Source organism: Megalobrama amblycephala, linkage group LG11, assembly GCF_018812025.1.
Source record: "Megalobrama amblycephala isolate DHTTF-2021 linkage group LG11, ASM1881202v1, whole genome shotgun sequence".
Taxonomy (NCBI): Eukaryota; Metazoa; Chordata; class Actinopteri; order Cypriniformes; family Xenocyprididae; genus Megalobrama; species Megalobrama amblycephala.
Genome location: NC_063054.1, coordinates 28,538,367 through 28,558,906, shown reverse-complemented (window position 1 = coordinate 28,558,906; position 20,540 = coordinate 28,538,367). Strand labels below are relative to the sequence as shown.

Below are 20,540 nucleotides of genomic sequence, written 5' to 3'. Positions count from 1 at the left end.
GAATAGATCTACATATAATGCAATAATCAACACTTTTCATGATTTGTTAATCTTGACAGCTGTAATAGTAAATACATAGTAAAAGTATTCTAGAGTGTTCCACATGTAATACTTATTTCATATGTAAATTGTTAGCCAATCATAACTGTGGGCCGTACATTGTAGTCTCACAGCAGACACGCCCCTTCAAACTGAGTGTTCAAATCAGAGGGCTAAAATCAGGGTAGACAATGGCCATTTATTTCTAAATTATGACACATTTTTGATGTAAAAATCTTATTCACATTATAAGTGCACCTCAGGAAACATAAAATAATAATGTTAAAAAATGCAGTTCATGACCCTTTTAAATTTATGTTAACTTTTTCAAATTAGCATGAAAATTCCTAATTGCAAAACATTTTTTCTACTGTTCTTTTAATAAAGATGTGCATGAATGTCTAAACACATCAGAGTTCTGTGGCCCAAACTCTCGTTGCACCAACTTATTTGGGAGTTACAACTGTTCCTGCTTGAGTGGGTTTACTGTAACAAATATGAATCAACCTGTCAGAATCAGTAACCCATGCAATGGTGAGCATTTAGAAAATATAGTTCATCATGATATATTTTATTTATGTTGTCAACAAATTTAACAAAGATAAAGTTACTATAATCATCTGTTATATGAATTGGTGTGTGTTTCAGATACTATTTTTCAGCTATGATAAAAACTTGTTAAATTCATGCTGGAGTTATTAACAAAACAATTGTATTAAATTCTGCTTGCCCAGAAAATATCTATTAATAATTTCCTTTCATGAACTTTGATTATCATATTTATAGATAAAAGGCATAGTCATAATTTCTGGATGTTTTTTTTTTTCTACAGTGACTCTACCTTTAACTGAATATCTGATTGAAATTCAGATCAATAGTGTGGATAGTAGCATCACTGATCAGCTGAGGACCCTTCTGATGTCTTTTAATTTGCCCTACATAATCAGTGACAGCACTAACATTACAGAAATCAACATAACTACTGGTATGAGCTCTGCCTCTGCTTTGTAATGTTAAATAGCTAAGATTAAACTTTATACATCATGAATGCTGCTATAAATTATTTGATATTTGAACTGTTCTTCTGCATTTCAGTGTGTTCATTGAACCAAACGCAGTATCAGTGTAAATGCAAGGGTCTGTTTGTTTGGCCGAATGACACGTGTCACTCATACGAGGCCTGTGATGTCATCACTAATGGTTCATGTACATGTATCAATGGCCTTCCAGACGATGGACAGTTCTGTCAAGGTGAGACACTGACATCATTCTATGACAACATCAGTTTTCTCCCTTTAATTAAATTGTTCTATTTTTCTTCTTTGATTTTACTGCATTTTGCTACTGGAATTGACAGACTGATCATGTGCTTCTTTTTATAATTCTTTTTTTTTTTTTTTTTTTTTTTTTTTTTTTTTTTTGCAAATACCCATATGAGACACATGGTCTATTACATGGAGGTTTGTCATAAAAATATTAACATCACATTACACAACAACTCAACCTGCTTGTGTTTGTTCTTGCAGTACTACCTTCTAACTACGTGATTGACATTGACGTGAGATTCTTTGACTTGATCCTGGTGAACTACTTACGGAATATCATCAGAAATATCAGCCTGCCTTTGACTCTGAGCAACAGCATAAATGTCACAGATATCGACATGACTACTGGTGAGAGCAGAATGTTTCATCATGTCACGCACTAAGATGAGTTCAGTATTTGGACAAATTGACAGTTTGAACACAGGTGAATAAATCCTATTCTATTACAGTGTGTGGATTAAATGGGACAGAATATGAGTGCAAGTGTGAGGAGCATCATGTTTGGCCCAATGACACCTGCAGGGCCTATCAGGTGTGTGATGGCATTGTGGGAGGCACTTGTGGATGTATTCAAGCTCTCCCTTCAGAGGGTCTGCTTTGCCAGAGAGGTGAGAAATCACATTACATCACAAATGTACTGATTGTAATTGTAGTAACATGACCAGTATTAGTTTACTCAGTGACACTTGACACCATTGGTTGTTTGAAAACTTTGGATTTTAACATTTATGTAATGTCGCTCTTTTTTTCCAGACATCAATGAATGTGAAGATGCAGTGTCAGTTTGTGGTCAATACTCAGATTGTATTAACATCATTGGGAGTCACATGTGTTCATGCTGGAGTGGATATAATACCTCCAATAAAGACAGTCCTGTGAGCCGCAACAACTCATGTCAGGGTAAGAATTATCAACTGATTTTGTTTTCTGTTTTAATCTCATATAATTGAGTGTACAGAGCTGCTATGTTTTTACAATTTGTGTGAATACTAGCATGAGCTATGCCTATATTATTTTTCATTTGTTTTTGTCATAGATATAAATGAATGTGTATTCAGTCCATCTGTATGTGGTCCAAATTCCATCTGTGAAAATCAATTTGGAAGTTACAACTGCTCATGTTTGGAAGGATTCACTGCAACAAACCCAAGTCTCCCCATCAGCGTCAGTAACACGTGTGGAGGTAAATCATGGATCTTGGTGTGCTTATCATTTTTGAAAATAGCAGCATGTTTTTTTATGCCATGTCATTCTTTTCAAATCATATTTAACACAGTTTATGGTTTAATATTTTGAAAAGTAACTTTTATAAGCACATATAATTGACAATTAATCAGGGTTCCCACGCTTCTTGAAACGCTTCTTGAAAGTACTTGGATTTCAGACACATGAATTCAAGGCCTTGGATTTCAGTACACATGAATTCAAGGCCTGGAAAGTACTTGAACAACAATATTGGTCCTTGAAAGTGCTTGAATTAAATTTGAAATAAATTTTGTGAAAATTTATTATAAGATGCCCCTCTTAGTCCTAGTATATTTGTTTTGGAATATTATTTTACAATCAGTTTCCGAGTGTTTTCCATTGCGGTATTTCCCCTTGCTTGTTATTCGGCGGGGTTTTGACATTTGAGCTGTGACACTTGCTGTGTCTGAAATGAACATTCTTATAGGGATGTGCGATTTTGATCGTGGACGATTAAAAGGTCTCCACGATCTGCTTTTGAAGAAATATTGTTGTATCGTGCTATATCGCTTTCTGTCAGTTGCAGTCCTGGCGCCTCTGTCTCAACATACTGTGTAGTACAAAGCGACATACATTCACATCACATGTTAACACAGCAGTAGAGTTATACTCACGGAACACTGCAGTTATTCACAATCACAAAAGTTTATTATTTTCATGCGTTTTAAAGCCTTGCCGGTTAAACACTTTATCTGCGTGCTCGTCTAACAGGTTTTTCTGAGCCGAAGCGCGCACACTCTAAAACCTTGTCAGACACTGCATTTGCTGGACAGAGTTATCATTCGCATCTTATTCTGCTAATACTGTCAGTACACACAAGGTTTACACCATCGGTTAAGTGTAAAGTTGAACAGTTGAGAGAAAATCGAATCTGTGTCAATATATTAAATGCGCGCAAGAGCCTTAAAGGGACAGACAACAAATGCTGCGACTTGTCCTTAAAGGGATAGTCCAATCAAAAATGAAATTCTGTCACTCTAAAGTTGATCCAATACTGTATTAATTTGTCTTGTGCTGAACACAAAAGAGCATATTTTGAAGAACATGGGTAACCAAACATTTGCTAGTACCCACTGACATCCATAGTATTTTCTTTCCTACTACGGAACTCAGTGGGGAACAGCTGTTTGGTTACCCACTTTCTTCAAAAAAAAAAACTTGTATGTTCAACAGAAGAAATGTATTTGGGTTTTAAACAACTCTTACGGTGAGTAAATAATGACAGAATTTCCTTTTTTTTTTTTTTTTTTTTTTTTTTTTTCAATTTCAATTTTTTTTTCTATTTCAATTACAGTAGGTTTAACAAGAAACACATAAGAATTGTGATATATAAATTACAATTCTGATTTTTTTTTTCTCAGAATTGCAAGCTTATATATGATGTTTTATTAACAAAGTTCGGGAGGAGCAAGTTCATATAATTAACATAATTAGCACAGGTGGAGAGCATTCAGTTAATCAACTCAACCATTGTCAAGAGGTATAAATTCAGCAGACTGACTTCTGTTCATCTGAGAGTTTATCGGCATCCCTCCTCCACTCCATCTCCTCACTTATAGTTCTATCTACTTTTACCACACCGGGGGGGAGTACTCTGGGTTTGGGCCAAAATTTCGAGCTTGGAGCCCTCTCCCCGGACAGCACGCCAAATACGCATAACTTTACTGTATTTAATTATATGGATATGTCAACTATAATATATTGTATATATTCTGACTTTAAGCCACAATTACGATCCATATAATCCTTTTTTTTTTTTCACTCAATTGCAAAATTTATTTTTATAATATTCTCTCTATGTTATAATGTTTTTACTGAAGTAATGATAATTAAAAAATGAAAACCAAAACTAGTATGGAATAATTGTTAAGATTAGGGATAAGAAAGCTGCAAACAGTTTTAATATATTTCCAAAATTAATGTACAAATGATTCTGTTCCTCTTCCGGGTTAAAATGGATGCAAATGCAATAGGATGATTAAAATGTTAAGTAGGCTACTGTAGAGGTCTTTCATGACGCTCCATATGTAATGTGAATTTGATAGGTGCTTGATATAAAATAAACGGTGCTTGAAAAAGTCCTTGAAAGTCCTTGAATCTGGTGTTCATGAAAGAGTGGGAACCCTGATTAATATTTCTAACTGTGGCATGCATAATTCTACTCACCCTCTAATTTTAAAGTTTGGTACCCATAGTAAAAAAAAATAAAAATAATAATAATTTGGTTGATCTTTATATTAGCATGAAAGTTCCTAATTACAACAATACATTTTTTCATCTCTTCCTGTAATATAGATGTGCATGAATGTCTAAACACATCAGAGTTCTGTGGTCCAAACTCTCGTTGCACCAACTTATTTGGGAGTTACAACTGTTCCTGCTTGAGTGGGTTTGCTGTAACAAATATGAATCAACCAGTCAGCACCAGTAACCCATGCATTGGTAAGGATTTTTTTTTTTTAAGTTTGATTGATTTGATATCAGTTTTCACACTTCTGTTTTCTCCAAATCTAAGGACAGTTGACCCAAACCTGTCTGTGACATGACGAATCTCGGTCTTAGAGAACTGATTCAAGCCATAACTGAATTTCGTCAAAAGGTTTTGCAGGGCATCAGTCATAATTTCTGGATTTTTCCCCTCTCTTTTTCTACAGTGACTCTACCTTTGACTGAATATCTGATTGAAATTCAGATCAATAGTGTGGATAGTAGCATCACTGATCAGCTGAGGACCCTTCTGATGTCTTTTAATTTGCCCTACATAATCAGTGACAGCACTAACATCACAGAAATCAACATAACTACTGGTATGAGCTCTGCCTCTGCTTTGTAATGTTAAATAGCTAAGATTAAACTTTATACATCATCAATGTTGCTATAAATTATTTGATATTTGAACTGTTCTTCTGCATTTCAGTGTGTTCATTGAACCAAACGCAGTATCAGTGTAAATGTGAGGGTCTGTTTGTTTGGCCGAATGACACGTGTCACTCATACGAGGCCTGTGATGTCATCACTGATGGTTCATGTACATGTATCAATGGCCTTCCAGACGATGGACAGTTCTGTCAAGGTGAGACACTGACATCATTCTATGACAACATCAGTTTTCTCCCTTTAATTAAATTGTTCTGTTTTTCTGCTTTGATTTTACTGCATTTTGCTACTGGAATTGACAGACTGATCATGTGCTTCTTTTTATAATTATTATTGGTCTAATTATCATGGTCTATTATATCATAAAAAATATTAACATCACATTACACAACAACTCAACCTGCTTGTGTTTGTTCTTGCAGTACTACCTTCTAACTACGTGATTGACATTGACGTGAGATTCTTTGACTTGATCCTGGTGAACTACTTACGAAATATCATCAGAAATATCAGCCTGCCTTTGACTCTGAGCAACAGCATAAATGTCACAGATATCGACATGACTACTGGTGAGAGCAGAATGTTTCATCATGTCACGCACTAAGATGAGTTCAGTATTTGGACAAATTGACAGTTTGAACACAGATGAATAAATCCTATTCTATTACAGTGTGTGGATTAAATGGGACAGAATATGAGTGCAAATGCGAGGAGCATCATGTTTGGCCCAATGACACCTGCAGGGCCTATCTGGTGTGTGATGGCATTGTGGGAGGCACTTGTGGATGTATTCAAGCTCTCCCTTCAGAGGGTCTGCTTTGCCAGAGAGGTGAGAAATCACATTACATCACAAATGTACTGATTGTAATTGTAGTAACATGACCAGTATTAGTTTACTCAGTGACACTTGACACCATTGGTTGTTTGAAAACTTTGGATTTTAACATTTATGTAATGTCGCTCTTTTTTTTCAGACATCAATGAATGTGAAGATGCAGTGTCAGTTTGTGGTCAATACTCAGATTGTATTAACATCATTGGGAGTCACATGTGTTCATGCTGGAGTGGATATAATACCTCCAATAAAGACAGTCCTGTGAGCCGCAACAACTCATGTCAGGGTAAGAATTATCAACTGATTTTGTTTTCTGTTTTAATCTCATATAATTGAGTGTACAGAGCTGCTATGTTTTTACAATTTGTGTGAATACTAGCATGAGCTATGCCTATATTATTTTTCATTTGTTTTTGTCATAGATATAAATGAATGTGTATTCAGTCCATCTGTATGTGGTCCAAATTCCATCTGTGAAAATCAATTTGGAAGTTACAACTGCTCATGTTTGGAAGGATTCACTGCAACAAACCCAAGTCTCCCCATCAGCATCAGTAACACGTGTGGAGGTAAATCATGGATCTTGGAGTGCTTATCATTTTTGAAAATAGCAGCATGTCTTTTTATGCCATGTCATTCTTTTCAAATCATATTTAACACAGTTTATGGTTTAATATTTTGAAAAGTAACTTTTATAAGCACATATAATTGACAATTAATATTTCTAACTGTGGCATGCATAATTCTACTCACCCTCTAATTTTAAAGTTTGGTACCCATAGTAAAAAAAATAAAAATAATAATAATTTGGTTGATCTTTATATTAGCATGAAAGTTCCTAATTACAACAATAAATTTTTTCATCTCTTCCTGTAATATAGATGTGCATGAATGTCTAAACACTTCAGAGTTCTGTGGTCCAAACTCTCGTTGCACCAACTTATTTGGGAGTTACAACTGTTCCTGCTTGAGTGGGTTTACTGTAACAAATATGAATCAACCAGTCAGCACCAGTAACCCATGCAATGGTAAGGATTTTTTTTTTTTAAGTTTGATTGATTTGATATCAGTTTTCACACTTCTGTTTTCTCCAAATCTAAGGACAGTTGACCCAAACCTGTCTGTGACATGACGAATCTCGGTCTTAGAGAACTGATTCCAGCCATAACTGAATTTCGTCAAAAGGTTTTGCAGGGCATCAGTCATAATTTCTGGATTTTTCCCCTCTCTTTTTCTACAGTGACTCTACCTTTGACTGAATATCTGATTGAAATTCAGATCAATAGTGTGGATAGTAGCATCACTGATCAGCTGAGGACCCTTCTGATGTCTTTTAATTTGCCCTACATAATCAGTGACAGCACTAACATCACAGAAATCAACATAACTACTGGTATGAGCTCTGCCTCTGCTTTGTAATGTTAAATAGCTAAGATTAAACTTTATACATCATCAATGTTGCTATAAATTATTTGATATTTGAACTGTTCTTCTGCATTTCAGTGTGTTCATTGAACCAAACGCAGTATCAGTGTAAATGTGAGGGTCTGTTTGTTTGGCCGAATGACACGTGTCACTCATACGAGGCCTGTGATGTCATCACTGATGGTTCATGTACATGTATCAATGGCCTTCCAGATGATGGACAGTTCTGTCAAGGTGAGACACTGACATCATTCTACAACAACATCAGTTTTCTCCCTTTAATTAAATTGTTCTGTTTTTCTGCTTTGATTTTACTGCATTTTGCTACTGGAATTGACAGACTGATCATGTGCTTCTTTTTATAATTATTATTGGTCTAATTATCATGGTCTATTATATCATAAAAATATTAACATCACATTACACAACAACTCAACCTGCTTGTGTTTGTTCTTGCAGTACTACCTTCTAAGTACGTGATTGACATTGACGTGAGATTCTTTGACTTGATCCTGGTGAACTACTTACGAAATATCATCAGAAATATCAGCCTGCCTTTGACTCTGAGCAACAGCATAAATGTCACAGATATCGACATGACTACTGGTGAGAGCAGAATGTTTCATCATGTCACGCACTAAGATGAGTTCAGTATTTGGACAAATTGACAGTTTGAACACAGATGAATAAATCCTATTCTATTACAGTGTGTGGATTAAATGGGACAGAATATGAGTGCAAGTGTGAGGAGCATCATGTTTGGCCCAATGACACCTGCAGGGCCTATCAGGTGTGTGATGGCATTGTGGGAGGCACTTGTGGATGTATTCAAGCTCTCCCTTCAGAGGGTCCGCTTTGCCAGAGAGGTGAGAAATCACATTACATCACAAATGTACTGATTGTAATTGTAGTAACATGACCAGTATGAGTTTACACAGTGACACTTGACACCATTGGTTGTTTGGAAACTTTGGATTTTAACATTTATGTAATGTCGCTCTTTTTTTCAGACATCAATGAATGTGAAGATGCAGTGTCAGTTTGTGGTCAATACTCAGATTGTATTAACATCATTGGGAGTCACATGTGTTCATGCTGGAGTGGATATAATACCTCCAATAAAGACAGTCCTGTGAGCCGCAACAACTCATGTCAGGGTAAGAATTATCAACTGATTTTGTTTTTATATTATAAAATTGAGTGTATAGAGCTGCAATGTTTTTACAGTTTGTATGAATTGTAATGAATTCTAGTCTGAGCTATAACTATGTTATTTTTGTTTTTGTCATAGATATAAATGAATGTTCAGTGTTCAGTCCATCTGTATGTGGTCCAAATTCCATCTGTGCAAATCAATATGGAAGTTACAATTGCTCATGTTTGATTGGATTCACTGCAACAAACTCAAGTCTCCCCATCAGCATCAATAATACGTGTAGCGGTAAATCATGGAATTTAGTGTTAGTGTGCATATAATTTTTTTTAAAAGCATAAAAGCATATTTTTTCTGTCATTTCTTTTTTTTTAACACAGTTTATTGTTTAATATATTTGAAAAGTAACTTTTATAGCCATACATAATTGACAATTAATATTTCTAACTGTGGCATGCATAATTTTACACATTCTCTAATTTAAAAATTTGGCACCCATACGAAGAAAAAAAAAAAAAAGATTTAGGGGGTATGTTTTGACATATAAGTGGTCATTGTACTATAAAAACATCCTGTAAGTTTCAGAACTCAAAACTTTCTTATTAGCCTAAAACAGCTTATATTGAAGCCAATCTGCCAAAACAACAGGTTGTGTAATGTGCCACTTTACGTAATAGTGTGGCTATGTACTGCCTCCGCAGAAGAAACATCTCTAAACATCACTGCCTAATGCTAATGCATTATAATCAGTGGCATTGTTACACTGCACAATGAACCACTTGCTGTATTTACATTCATTGTTAGTTATGGTGAAAGCATTCATGAGATGGCAGAAATTGCATTGCAATGACGATATCACTGCGTTCACGCATCGGCTACAATGTTCATTGTTGCAACCTTTAATGTGATGGGATGGGAATAGATCTACATATAATGCAATAATCAACACTTTTCATGATTTGTTAATCTTGACAGCTGTAATAGTAAATACATAGTAAAAGTATTCTAGAGTGTTCCACATGTAATACTTATTTCATATGTAAATTGTTAGCCAATCATAACTGTGGGCCCGTACATTGTAGTCTCACAGCAGACACGCCCCTTCAAACTGAGTGTTCAAATCAGAGGGCTAAAATCAGGGTAGACAATGGCCATTTATTTCTAAATTATGACACATTTTTGATGTAAAAATCTTATTCACATTATAAGTGCACCTCAGGAAACATAAAATAATAATGTTAAAAAATGCAGTTCATGACCCTTTTAAATTTATGTTAACTTTTTCAAATTAGCATGAAAATTCCTAATTGCAAAACATTTTTTCTACTGTTCTTTTAATAAAGATGTGCATGAATGTCTAAACACATCAGAGTTCTGTGGCCCAAACTCTCGTTGCACCAACTTATTTGGGAGTTACAACTGTTCCTGCTTGAGTGGGTTTACTGTAACAAATATGAATCAACCTGTCAGAATCAGTAACCCATGCAATGGTGAGCATTTAGAAAATATAGTTCATCATGATATATTTTATTTATGTTGTCAACAAATTTAACAAAGATAAAGTTACTATAATCATCTGTTATATGAATTGGTGTGTGTTTCAGAGATACTATTTTTCAGCTATGATAAAAACTTGTTAAATTCATGCTGGAGTTATTAACAAAACAATTGTATTAAATTCTGCTTGCCCAGAAAATATCTATTAATAATTTCCTTTCATGAACTTTGATTATCATATTTATAGATAAAAAAGGCATAGTCATAATTTCTGGATGTTTTTTTTTTTCTACAGTGACTCTACCTTTAACTGAATATCTGATTGAAATTCAGATCAATAGTGTGGATAGTAGCATCACTGATCAGCTGAGGACCCTTCTGATGTCTTTTAATTTGCCCTACATAATCAGTGACAGCACTAACATTACAGAAATCAACATAACTACTGGTATGAGCTCTGCCTCTGCTTTGTAATGTTAAATAGCTAAGATTAAACTTTATACATCATGAATGCTGCTATAAATTATTTGATATTTGAACTGTTCTTCTGCATTTCAGTGTGTTCATTGAACCAAACGCAGTATCAGTGTAAATGCGAGGGTCTGTTTGTTTGGCCGAATGACACGTGTCACTCATACGAGGCCTGTGATGTCATCACTAATGGTTCATGTACATGTATCAATGGCCTTCCAGACGATGGACAGTTCTGTCAAGGTGAGACACTGACATCATTCTATGACAACATCAGTTTTCTCCCTTTAATTAAATTGTTCTATTTTTCTTCTTTGATTTTACTGCATTTTGCTACTGGAATTGACAGACTGATCATGTGCTTCTTTTTATAATTCTTTTTTTTTTTTTTTTTTTTTTTTTTTTTGTTTTTTTTTTTTTTTTTTTTTTTTTTTTATACCCATATGAGACACATGGTCTATTACATGGATTTTTGTAAAAAAAATATTTGTCATAAAAATATTTTTTTTTTAACATCACATTAAAAAAAAAAACATGTTTTTTATTTTTATTTTAAATATTTACAACTGTATTAACTCAACCTGCTTGTGTTTGTTCTTGCAGTACTACCTTCTAACTACGTGATTGACATTGACGTGAGATTCTTTGACTTGATCCTGGTGAACTACTTACGGAATATCATCAGAAATATCAGCCTGCCTTTGACTCTGAGCAACAGCATAAATGTCACAGATATCGACATGACTACTGGTGAGAGCAGAATGTTTCATCATGTCACGCACTAAGATGAGTTCAGTATTTGCACAAATTGACAGTTTGAACACAGATGAATAAATCCTATTCTATTACAGTGTGTGGATTAAATGGGACAGAATATGAGTGCAAGTGTGAGGAGCATCATGTTTGGCCCAATGACACCTGCAGGGCCTATCAGGTGTGTGATGGCATTGTGGGAGGCACTTGTGGATGTATTCAAGCTCTCCCTTCAGAGGGTCTGCTTTGCCAGAGAGGTGAGAAATCACATTACATCACAAATGTACTGATTGTAATTGTAGTAACATGACCAGTATTAGTTTACTCAGTGACACTTGACACCATTGGTTGTTTGAAAACTTTGGATTTTAACATTTATGTAATGTCGCTCTTTTTTTCCAGACATCAATGAATGTGAAGATGCAGTGTCAGTTTGTGGTCAATACTCAGATTGTATTAACATCATTGGGAGTCACATGTGTTCATGCTGGAGTGGATATAATACCTCCAATAAAGACAGTCCTGTGAGCCGCAACAACTCATGTCAGGGTAAGAATTATCAACTGATTTTGTTTTCTGTTTTAATCTTATGATAATTGAGAGTACAGAGCTGCTATGTATCTTTACAAGTTTGTGTGAAAACTGCTGTGAGCTTTAGCTGTTCCTGTTTGAGGTGTAACATCACCAAACAAATAATTCATTTTCTCTATTTCCCATCTTGGAATTATTATGTGAATACTTTTGTTTATATACCAGAGGTCTTTCATGTCTTTACCCTTTTCTTGCCTAATTTAATACTGTGAAAAGAAGAGTTTAGGTATTTTTTTTTTCATTTATTTAATTTCTTTTTTCCCATAGATATAAATGAATGTGTATTCAGTCCATCTGTATGTGGTCCAAATTCCATCTGTGAAAATCAATTTGGAAGTTACAACTGCTCATGTTTGGAAGGATTCACTGCAACAAACCCAAGTCTCCCCATCAGCGTCAGTAACACGTGTGGAGGTAAATCATGGATCTTGGATGCTTATCATTTATGAAAATAGAGTCTAATGTTTTTTTATGCCATGTTATTCTTTTCAAATCAGTAGAACAGCAGTTTATGGTTTATTTTTGAAAAGTCAACTTTTATAAGCACATATAATTGACAATTTAATATTTCTAAATCCATGCATAATTCTACTCACCCTCTAGATTTTAAAGTTTGGTACCCATAGTAAGAAAAAATAAAATTTAATTAAATTTGGTTGATCTTTATATTAGCATGAGAAAGTTCCTAATTACAACAATACCCTTTTTTCATCTCTTCCTGTAATATAGATGTGCATGAATGTCTAAACACTTCAGAGTTCTGTGGTCCAAACTCTCATTGCACCAACTTATTTGGGAGTTACAACTGTTCCTGCTTGAGTGGGTTTACTGTAACAAATATGAATCAACCAGTCAGCATCAGTAACCCATGCAATGGTGAGCATGTAGAAAATATAGTTCATGATGTATTTGTTTGATTTTGTAAGTAAATTTGACAAAAATGTCAGTTCAGTCTATTCATATGGTTTGGTGTGTGATTCTGTTACTTATATTTTCAGGCCAGTTGATGAAAGCTGCTTAAATGACATACTGGAATTAATCTATAAAAAATAGAAATAAAAAAACTTGCATGAAATCCTAACCCTTTTTGCTTGAAAAATCAGTATCTGTTAATAGTTTCCTTTTGTGAACGTTGATTATCGTATTTGTAGGTAAAAGGCACATTCATCATTTCTGGATGTTTTTTTCCCTCTCTTTTTCTACAGTGACTCTACCTTTGACTGAATATCTGATTGAAATTCAGATCAATAGTGTGGATAGTAGCATCACTGATCAGCTGAGGACCCTTCTGATGTCTTTTAATTTGCCCTACATAATCAGTGACAGCACTAACATTACAGAAATCAACATAACTACTGGTATGAGCTCTGCCTCTGCTTTGTAATGTTAAATAGCTAAGATTAAACTTTATACATCATCAATGTTGCTATAAATTATTTGATATTTGAACTGTTCTTCTGCATTTCAGTGTGTTCATTGAACCAAACGCAGTATCAGTGTAAATGTGAGGGTCTGTTTGTTTGGCCGAATGACACGTGTCACTCATACGAGGCCTGTGATGTCATCACTGATGGTTCATGTACATGTATCAATGGCCTTCCAGACGATGGACAGTTCTGTCAAGGTGAGACACTGACATCATTCTACAACAACATCAGTTTTCTCCCTTTAATTAAATTGTTCTGTTTTTCTGCTTTGATTTTACTGCATTTTGCTACTGGAATTGACAAGACTGATCATGTGCTTCTTTTTATAATTAATTAATTGGTCTAATTATCATGGTCTATTATTTTTTATCAGTTTTTTTTTTTATAAATACCTATATTAACATGATCTATTAAAAAAAAACATGAGATTTGTAATAAAATATTTACACAGTACAACTCAACCTGCTTCTGTTTGTTCTTGCAGTACTACCTTCTAAGTACGTGATTGACATTGACGTGAGATTCTTTGACTTGTTCATGGTGAACTACTTACGGAATATCATCAGAAATATCAGCCTGCCTTTGACTCTGAGCAACAGCATAAATGTCACAGATATCGACATGACTACTGGTGAGAGCAGAATGTTTCATCATGTCACGCACTAAGATGAGTTCAGTATTTGGCACAAATTGACAGTTTGAACACAGATGAATAAATCCTATTCTATTACAGTGTGTGGGTTAAATGGGACAGAATATGAGTGCAAGTGTGAGGAGCATCATGTTTGGCCCAATGACACCTGCAGGGCCTATCAGGTGTGTGATGGCATTGTGGGAGGCACTTGTGGATGTATTCAAGCTCTCCCTTCAGAGGGTCCGCTTTGCCAGAGAGGTGAGAAATCACATTACATCACAAATGTACTGATTGTAATTGTTGTAACATGACCAGTATTAGTTTACTCAGTGACACTTGACATGTGTGGTTGTTTGGAAACTTTGGATTTCAACATTTATGTAATGCCACTCTTTTTTTCCAGACATCAATGAATGTGAAGATGCAGTGTCAGTTTGTGGGCAATACTCAGATTGTATTAACATCATTGGGAGTCACATGTGTTCATGCTGGAGTGGATTTAATACCTCCAATAAAGACAGTCCTGTGAGCCGCAACAACTCATGTCAGGGTAAGAATTATCAACTGATTTTGTTTTCTGTTTTTATTTTATGATATTGAGAGTACAGAGCTGCTGTATCTTTACAGTTTGTGTGAAAACTGCTGTGAGCTTTAGCTGTTCCTGTTTGAGGTGTACCATCACCAAACAAATAATTCATTTTTTCTTTTTCCCATCTTGGAATTATTATGTGAATACTTTTGTTTATATACCAGAGGTCTTTCATGTCTTTAGCCTTTTTTTGCCTAATTTAATACTGTGAAAATAAGAGTTTAGTTATTTTTTTTCATTTATTTAATTTCTTTTTTCCCATAGATATAAATGAATGTCTGTTCAGTCCATCTGTATGTGGTCCAAATTCCAACTGCACAAATGAAATAGGAAGTTACAATTGCTCATGTTTGAATGGATTCACTCCAACAAACTCAAGTCTCACCATCAGCATCAATAACACATGTACAGGTAAATCGTATAATCACATTTATATAGAGTGTAATTTTAGAAATGTTGTTTAACAGTAGAACAGCAGTTTTATTTTTTCAACTGTTGCATATAAAATTTTATTCATCCTGTATTTATGAAGATACCAAAACATAAGAAAAAATAGATTTGAATTAAAGTGACATTCATATTTGAGTGTTCCTAATAGCAACAATTACCCTTTTTTCCTCTCTTCCTGTAATATAGATGTGCATGAATGTCTAAACACATCAGAGTTCTGTGGTCCAAACTCTCGTTGCACCAACTTATTTGGGAGTTACAACTGTTCCTGCTTGAGTGGGTTTACTGTAACAAATATGAATCAACCAGTCAGCATCAGTAACCCATGCAATGGTAAGAATTTTTCTTTTTAAGTTTGATTGATTTGATATCAGTTTTCACACTTCTGTTTTCTCCAAATCCGAGGACAGTTGAACCAAACCTGTCTGTGACGTGATGAATCTTGGTCTTAGAGAACTGATTCCAGTCATAACTGAATTTCGTCAAAAGGTTTTGCAGGGCATCAGTCATAATTTCTGGATGTTTTTTTTCCTCTCTTTTTCTACAGTGACTCTACCTTTGACTGAATATCTGATTGAAATTCAGATCAATAGTGTGGATAGTAGCATCACTGATCAGCTGAGGACCCTTCTGATGTCTTTTAATTTGCCCTACATAATCAGTGACAGCACTAACATTACAGAAATCAACATAACTACTGGTATGAGCTCTGCCTCTGCTTTGTAATGTTAAATAGCTAAGATTAAACTTTATACATCATGAATGTTGCTATAAATTATTTGATTTTTGAACTGTTCTTCTGCCTTTCAGTGTGTTCATTGAACCAAACGCAGTATCAGTGTAAATGTGAGGGTCTGTTTGTTTGGCCGAATGAGACGTGTCACTTGTACGAGGCCTGTGATGTCATCACTAATGGTTCATGTACATGTATCAATGGCCTTCCAGATGATGGACAGTTCTGTCAAGGTGAGACACTGACATCATTCTACGACAACATCAGTTTTCTCACTTTAATTAAATTGTTCTGTTTTTCTGCTTTGATTTTACTGCATTTTGCTACTGGGATTGACAGACTGATCATGTGCTTGTTTTTGTTTGTAATTAACTGTGTAAGACACATGGTCTATTGCATGGATTTTTGTAAAAAAAAAAAAAAATTAACAACACAGTTTTTTTTTTTATATATATACAGCTTAGGCTACAACAAAGCTAATTTAAAAAAAAAAACTCATGTTTTTTATTTTTATTTTAAATATTTAATTAACTGTATTAATTGTTGTGCTCAACCTGCTTCTGTTTGTTCTTGCAGTACTACCTTCTAAGTACATGATTGACATTGATGTGAGATTCTTTGACTTGTTCCTGGTGAACTACTTACGGAATGTCATCAGAAATATCAGCCTGCCTTTGACTCTGAGCAACAGCATAAATGTCACAGATATTGACATGACTACTGGTGAGAGCAGAATGTTTCATCATGTCACATACTAAGATGAGTTCAGTATTTGGACAAATTGACAGTTTGAACACAGATGAATAAATCCTATTCTATTACAGTGTGTGGGTTAAATGGGACAGAATATGAGTGCAAATGCGAGGAGCATCATGTTTGGCCCAATGACACCTGCAGGGCCTATCAGGTGTGTGATGGCATTGTGGGAGGCACTTGTGGATGTATTCAAGCTCTCCCTTCAGAGGGTCCGCTTTGCCAGAGAGGTGAGAAATCACATTACATCACAAACATACTGATTGTAATTGTTGTAACATGACCAGTATGAGTTTACTCAGTGACACTTGACATGTGTGGTTGTTTGGAAACTTTGGATTTTAACATTTATGTAATGCCGCTCTTTTTTTTCAGACATCAATGAATGTGAAGATGCAGTGTCAGTTTGTGGGCAATACTCAGATTGTATTAACATCATTGGGAGTCACATGTGTTCATGCTGGAGTGGATTTAATACCTCCAATAAAGACAGTCCTGTGAGCCGCAACAACTCATGTCAGGGTAAGAATTATCAACTGATTTTGTTTTCTGTTTTTATTTTATGAAATTGAGAGTACAGAGCTGCTGTATCTTTACAGTTTGTGTGAAAACTGCTGTGAGCTTTAGCTGTTCCTGTTTGAGGTGTACCATCACCAAACAAATAATTCATTTTTTCTTTTTCCCATCTTGGAATTATTATGTGAATACTTTTGTTTATATACCAGAGGTCTTTCATGTCTTTAGCCTTTTTTTGCCTAATTTAATACTGTGAAAATAAGAGTTTAGTTTTTTTTTTTTTTTCACTTATTTAATTTCTTTTTTCCCATAGATATAAATGAATGTCTGTTCAGTCCATCTGTATGTGGTCCAAATTCCAACTGCACAAATAAAATAGGAAGTTACAATTGCTCATGTTTGGATGGATTCACTCCAACAAACTCAAGTCTCACCATCAGCATCAATAACACATGTACAGGTAAATCGTATAATCACCTTTATATAGAGTCTAATTTTAGAAATGTTGTTTAACAGTAGAACAGCAGTTTATTTTCTCAACTTTTGCATATAACATTTTATTCATCCTGTATTTATGAAGATACCAAAACATAAGAAAAAATATTTTTGAATTAAAGTGACATTCATATTTGAGTGTTCCTAATAGCAACAATACCCTTTTTTCCTCTCTTCCTGTAATATAGATGTGCATGAATGTCTAAACACATCAGAGTTCTGTGGTCCAAACTCTCGTTGCACCAACTTATTTGGGAGTTACAACTGTTCCTGCTTGAGTGGGTTTACTGTAACAAATATGAATCAACCTGTCAGCACCAGTAACCCATGCAATGGTGAGCATGTAGAAAATATAGTTTATGATGTATTTGTTTGATTTTGTAAGTAAATTTGACAGAAATATCAATTCAGTCTATTATATGGTTTGGTGTGTGATTCTGCTACTTATATTTTCAGCCATGATGAAAGCTGCTCAAATACATACTGGAATTAATTATAAAAAATAGAAGAAAAAAAAAACTTGCATGAAATCCTAATCCTTTTTGCTTGAAAAATCAGTATCTGTTAATAGTTTCCTTTTGTGAACGTATTTGTAGGTAAAAGGCATAGTCATCATTTCTGGATGTTTTTTTTCCTCTCTCTTTCTACAGTGACTCTACCTTTGACTGAATATCTGATTGAAATTCAGATCAATAGTGTGGATAGTAGCATCACTGATCAGCTGAGGACCCTTCTGATGTCTTTTAATTTGCCCTACATAATCAGTGACAGCACTAACATTACAGAAATAAACATAACTACTGGTATGAGCTCTGCCTCTGCTTTGTAATGTTAAATAGCTAAGATTAAACTTTATACATCATCAATGTTGCTATAAATTATTTGATATTTGAACTGTTCTTCTGCATTTCAGTGTGTTCATTGAACCAAACGCAGTATCAGTGTAAATGTGAGGGTCTGTTTGTTTGGCCGAATGACACGTGTCACTCATACGAGGCCTGTGATGTCATCACTAATGGTTCATGTACATGTATCAATGGCCTTCCAGACGATGGACAGTTCTGTCAAGGTGAGACACTGACATCATTCTACAACAACATCAGTTTTCTCCCTTTAATTAAATTGTTCTGTTCTTCTGCTTTGATTTTACTGCATTTTGCTACTTGAATTGACAGACTATTTATGTGCTTGTATTTTATTTGCAAATAACTCTGTGTGAGACACATGGTATATTGCATGGAGTTTTGAAATGAAAATATTAACAACACAGTAATGTTTTATTATATTATACAGCTTAGGCTACAAAGAAGCTAATAAAAAAAAAAACCTTTTTTTTTGCAGTACTACCTTCTAAGTACATAATTGACATTGACGTGAGATTCTTTGACTTGTTCGTGGTGAACTATTTACGAAATATCATCAGAAATATCAGCCTGCCTTTGACTCTGAGCAACAGCATAAATGTCACAGATATCGACATGACTACTGGTGAGAGCAGAATGTTTCATCATGTCACGCACTAAGATGAGTTCAGTATTTGGACAAATTGACAGTTTGAACACAGATGAATAAATCCTATTCTATTACAGTGTGTGGGTTAAATGGAACAGAATATGAGTGCAAATGCGAGGAGCATCATGTTTGGCCCAGTGACACCTGCAGGGCCTATCAGGTGTGTGATGGCATTGTGGGAGGCACTTGTGGATGTATTCAAGCTCTCCCTTCAGAGGGTCCGCTTTGCCAGAGAGGTGAGAAATCACATTACATCACAAATGTACTGATTGTAATTGTTGTAACATGACCAGTATTAGTTTACTCAGTGACACTTGACACCTTTGGTTGTTTGAAAACGTCTCGGGTTACAGATGTAATCCCTGTTCCCTGAGTAAGGGAACGAGACGCTACTTCAATGACGTGATGGGAACCCTCTGTATGATGTGTTCTTGAAGCACCTCTGTATCCAACCAATGAGGAAACGAGATGTAATAAGTTCAAGTTCATAGTGAAGAAAGAGGACAGGGTCGGCTTTGACTGCTGACTGAGTTTTTATTTCAATAACAAGATGTCCAAACAAAAGTCTGTGAAACGCACAATAAACAATCCACATCCACAGACGGGCTTCACTCCAGTAGTGCTCTCCAGCTCAGTCCCAGTGTCTCTCAGTCAGCAGTCCCTCTCTCTCTCCCACACTCCTGTTTCTCCTGACGTTTTATCCTGTCTCCACGCCAATTACTGGAATAAGAAACAGGTGTTCGTGATTTGCATTTAACCCACTCACTCACCACGCATCTCCTGACGCTCTCTCCTGCTGCAGACTTTGCTGAACCCCCCCCCCCGCGACACGAGACGTCAGAGGTGGGTGACGTCACGGACCAGGAAACTATAAAGCATACCCAGAACAAAGAACGCTAGCTTCTGGAATATGTCTGAAGCAAGGTGCTCACAGTTATGCTGGAGGTACGGCAACGCGACGTAGCGTCTCGTTCCCTTACTCAGGGAACAGAGGTTACATCTGTAACCCGAGACGTTCCCTTTCATGCGAACTATCGACGCTACGTCAATGACGTGATGGGAACGCTATCCCAACTACGCCATATCTCCAAGTACCTGCTATCTTGTACTCCAAGTACCTGCTATCTTGTAGAACCGAGGAACCTGGAGTAGAACTTATATCTAGGTTGTAAACCCTAATGAATGTGTGCTGGGATGACCATCCAGCTGCATCACATATA

The 20,540-nt window shown here is 35.4% G+C and overlaps 1 protein-coding gene across 50 annotated transcripts in view; it reads left to right on the top strand.

Moving 5' to 3' along the window:
* adgrf6 (adhesion G protein-coupled receptor F6) overlaps window positions 1-20,540 on the top strand; it is a 149,490-nt gene that overhangs the window by 57,735 nt on the left and 71,215 nt on the right. For 47 of the 50 annotated variants that reach the window (XM_048207215.1, XM_048207214.1, XM_048207257.1 and 44 more), the window contains 47 exons: window positions 427-573; window positions 872-1,024; window positions 1,135-1,290; window positions 1,566-1,712; window positions 1,814-1,972; window positions 2,118-2,264; window positions 2,401-2,547; window positions 4,905-5,051; window positions 5,264-5,416; window positions 5,527-5,682; window positions 5,909-6,055; window positions 6,157-6,315; window positions 6,461-6,607; window positions 6,744-6,890; window positions 7,203-7,349; window positions 7,562-7,714; window positions 7,825-7,980; window positions 8,206-8,352; window positions 8,454-8,612; window positions 8,757-8,903; window positions 9,038-9,187; window positions 10,243-10,389; window positions 10,692-10,844; window positions 10,955-11,110; window positions 11,471-11,617; window positions 11,719-11,877; window positions 12,023-12,169; window positions 12,479-12,625; window positions 12,941-13,087; window positions 13,417-13,569; window positions 13,680-13,835; window positions 14,123-14,269; window positions 14,372-14,530; window positions 14,676-14,822; window positions 15,126-15,272; window positions 15,498-15,644; window positions 15,859-16,011; window positions 16,122-16,277; window positions 16,621-16,767; window positions 16,869-17,027; window positions 17,173-17,319; window positions 17,627-17,773; window positions 17,997-18,143; window positions 18,459-18,611; window positions 18,722-18,877; window positions 19,150-19,296; window positions 19,398-19,556. In XM_048207215.1, the coding sequence (XP_048063172.1) occupies window positions 427-573; window positions 872-1,024; window positions 1,135-1,290; window positions 1,566-1,712; window positions 1,814-1,972; window positions 2,118-2,264; window positions 2,401-2,547; window positions 4,905-5,051; window positions 5,264-5,416; window positions 5,527-5,682; window positions 5,909-6,055; window positions 6,157-6,315; window positions 6,461-6,607; window positions 6,744-6,890; window positions 7,203-7,349; window positions 7,562-7,714; window positions 7,825-7,980; window positions 8,206-8,352; window positions 8,454-8,612; window positions 8,757-8,903; window positions 9,038-9,187; window positions 10,243-10,389; window positions 10,692-10,844; window positions 10,955-11,110; window positions 11,471-11,617; window positions 11,719-11,877; window positions 12,023-12,169; window positions 12,479-12,625; window positions 12,941-13,087; window positions 13,417-13,569; window positions 13,680-13,835; window positions 14,123-14,269; window positions 14,372-14,530; window positions 14,676-14,822; window positions 15,126-15,272; window positions 15,498-15,644; window positions 15,859-16,011; window positions 16,122-16,277; window positions 16,621-16,767; window positions 16,869-17,027; window positions 17,173-17,319; window positions 17,627-17,773; window positions 17,997-18,143; window positions 18,459-18,611; window positions 18,722-18,877; window positions 19,150-19,296; window positions 19,398-19,556 (7,101 nt within the window). The remainder of the gene's footprint in view (window positions 1-426; window positions 574-871; window positions 1,025-1,134; window positions 1,291-1,565; window positions 1,713-1,813; window positions 1,973-2,117; window positions 2,265-2,400; window positions 2,548-4,904; window positions 5,052-5,263; window positions 5,417-5,526; window positions 5,683-5,908; window positions 6,056-6,156; window positions 6,316-6,460; window positions 6,608-6,743; window positions 6,891-7,202; window positions 7,350-7,561; window positions 7,715-7,824; window positions 7,981-8,205; window positions 8,353-8,453; window positions 8,613-8,756; window positions 8,904-9,037; window positions 9,188-10,242; window positions 10,390-10,691; window positions 10,845-10,954; window positions 11,111-11,470; window positions 11,618-11,718; window positions 11,878-12,022; window positions 12,170-12,478; window positions 12,626-12,940; window positions 13,088-13,416; window positions 13,570-13,679; window positions 13,836-14,122; window positions 14,270-14,371; window positions 14,531-14,675; window positions 14,823-15,125; window positions 15,273-15,497; window positions 15,645-15,858; window positions 16,012-16,121; window positions 16,278-16,620; window positions 16,768-16,868; window positions 17,028-17,172; window positions 17,320-17,626; window positions 17,774-17,996; window positions 18,144-18,458; window positions 18,612-18,721; window positions 18,878-19,149; window positions 19,297-19,397; window positions 19,557-20,540) is intronic. The other 3 variants (XM_048207263.1, XM_048207265.1, XM_048207262.1) reach the window with 3 other exon arrangements.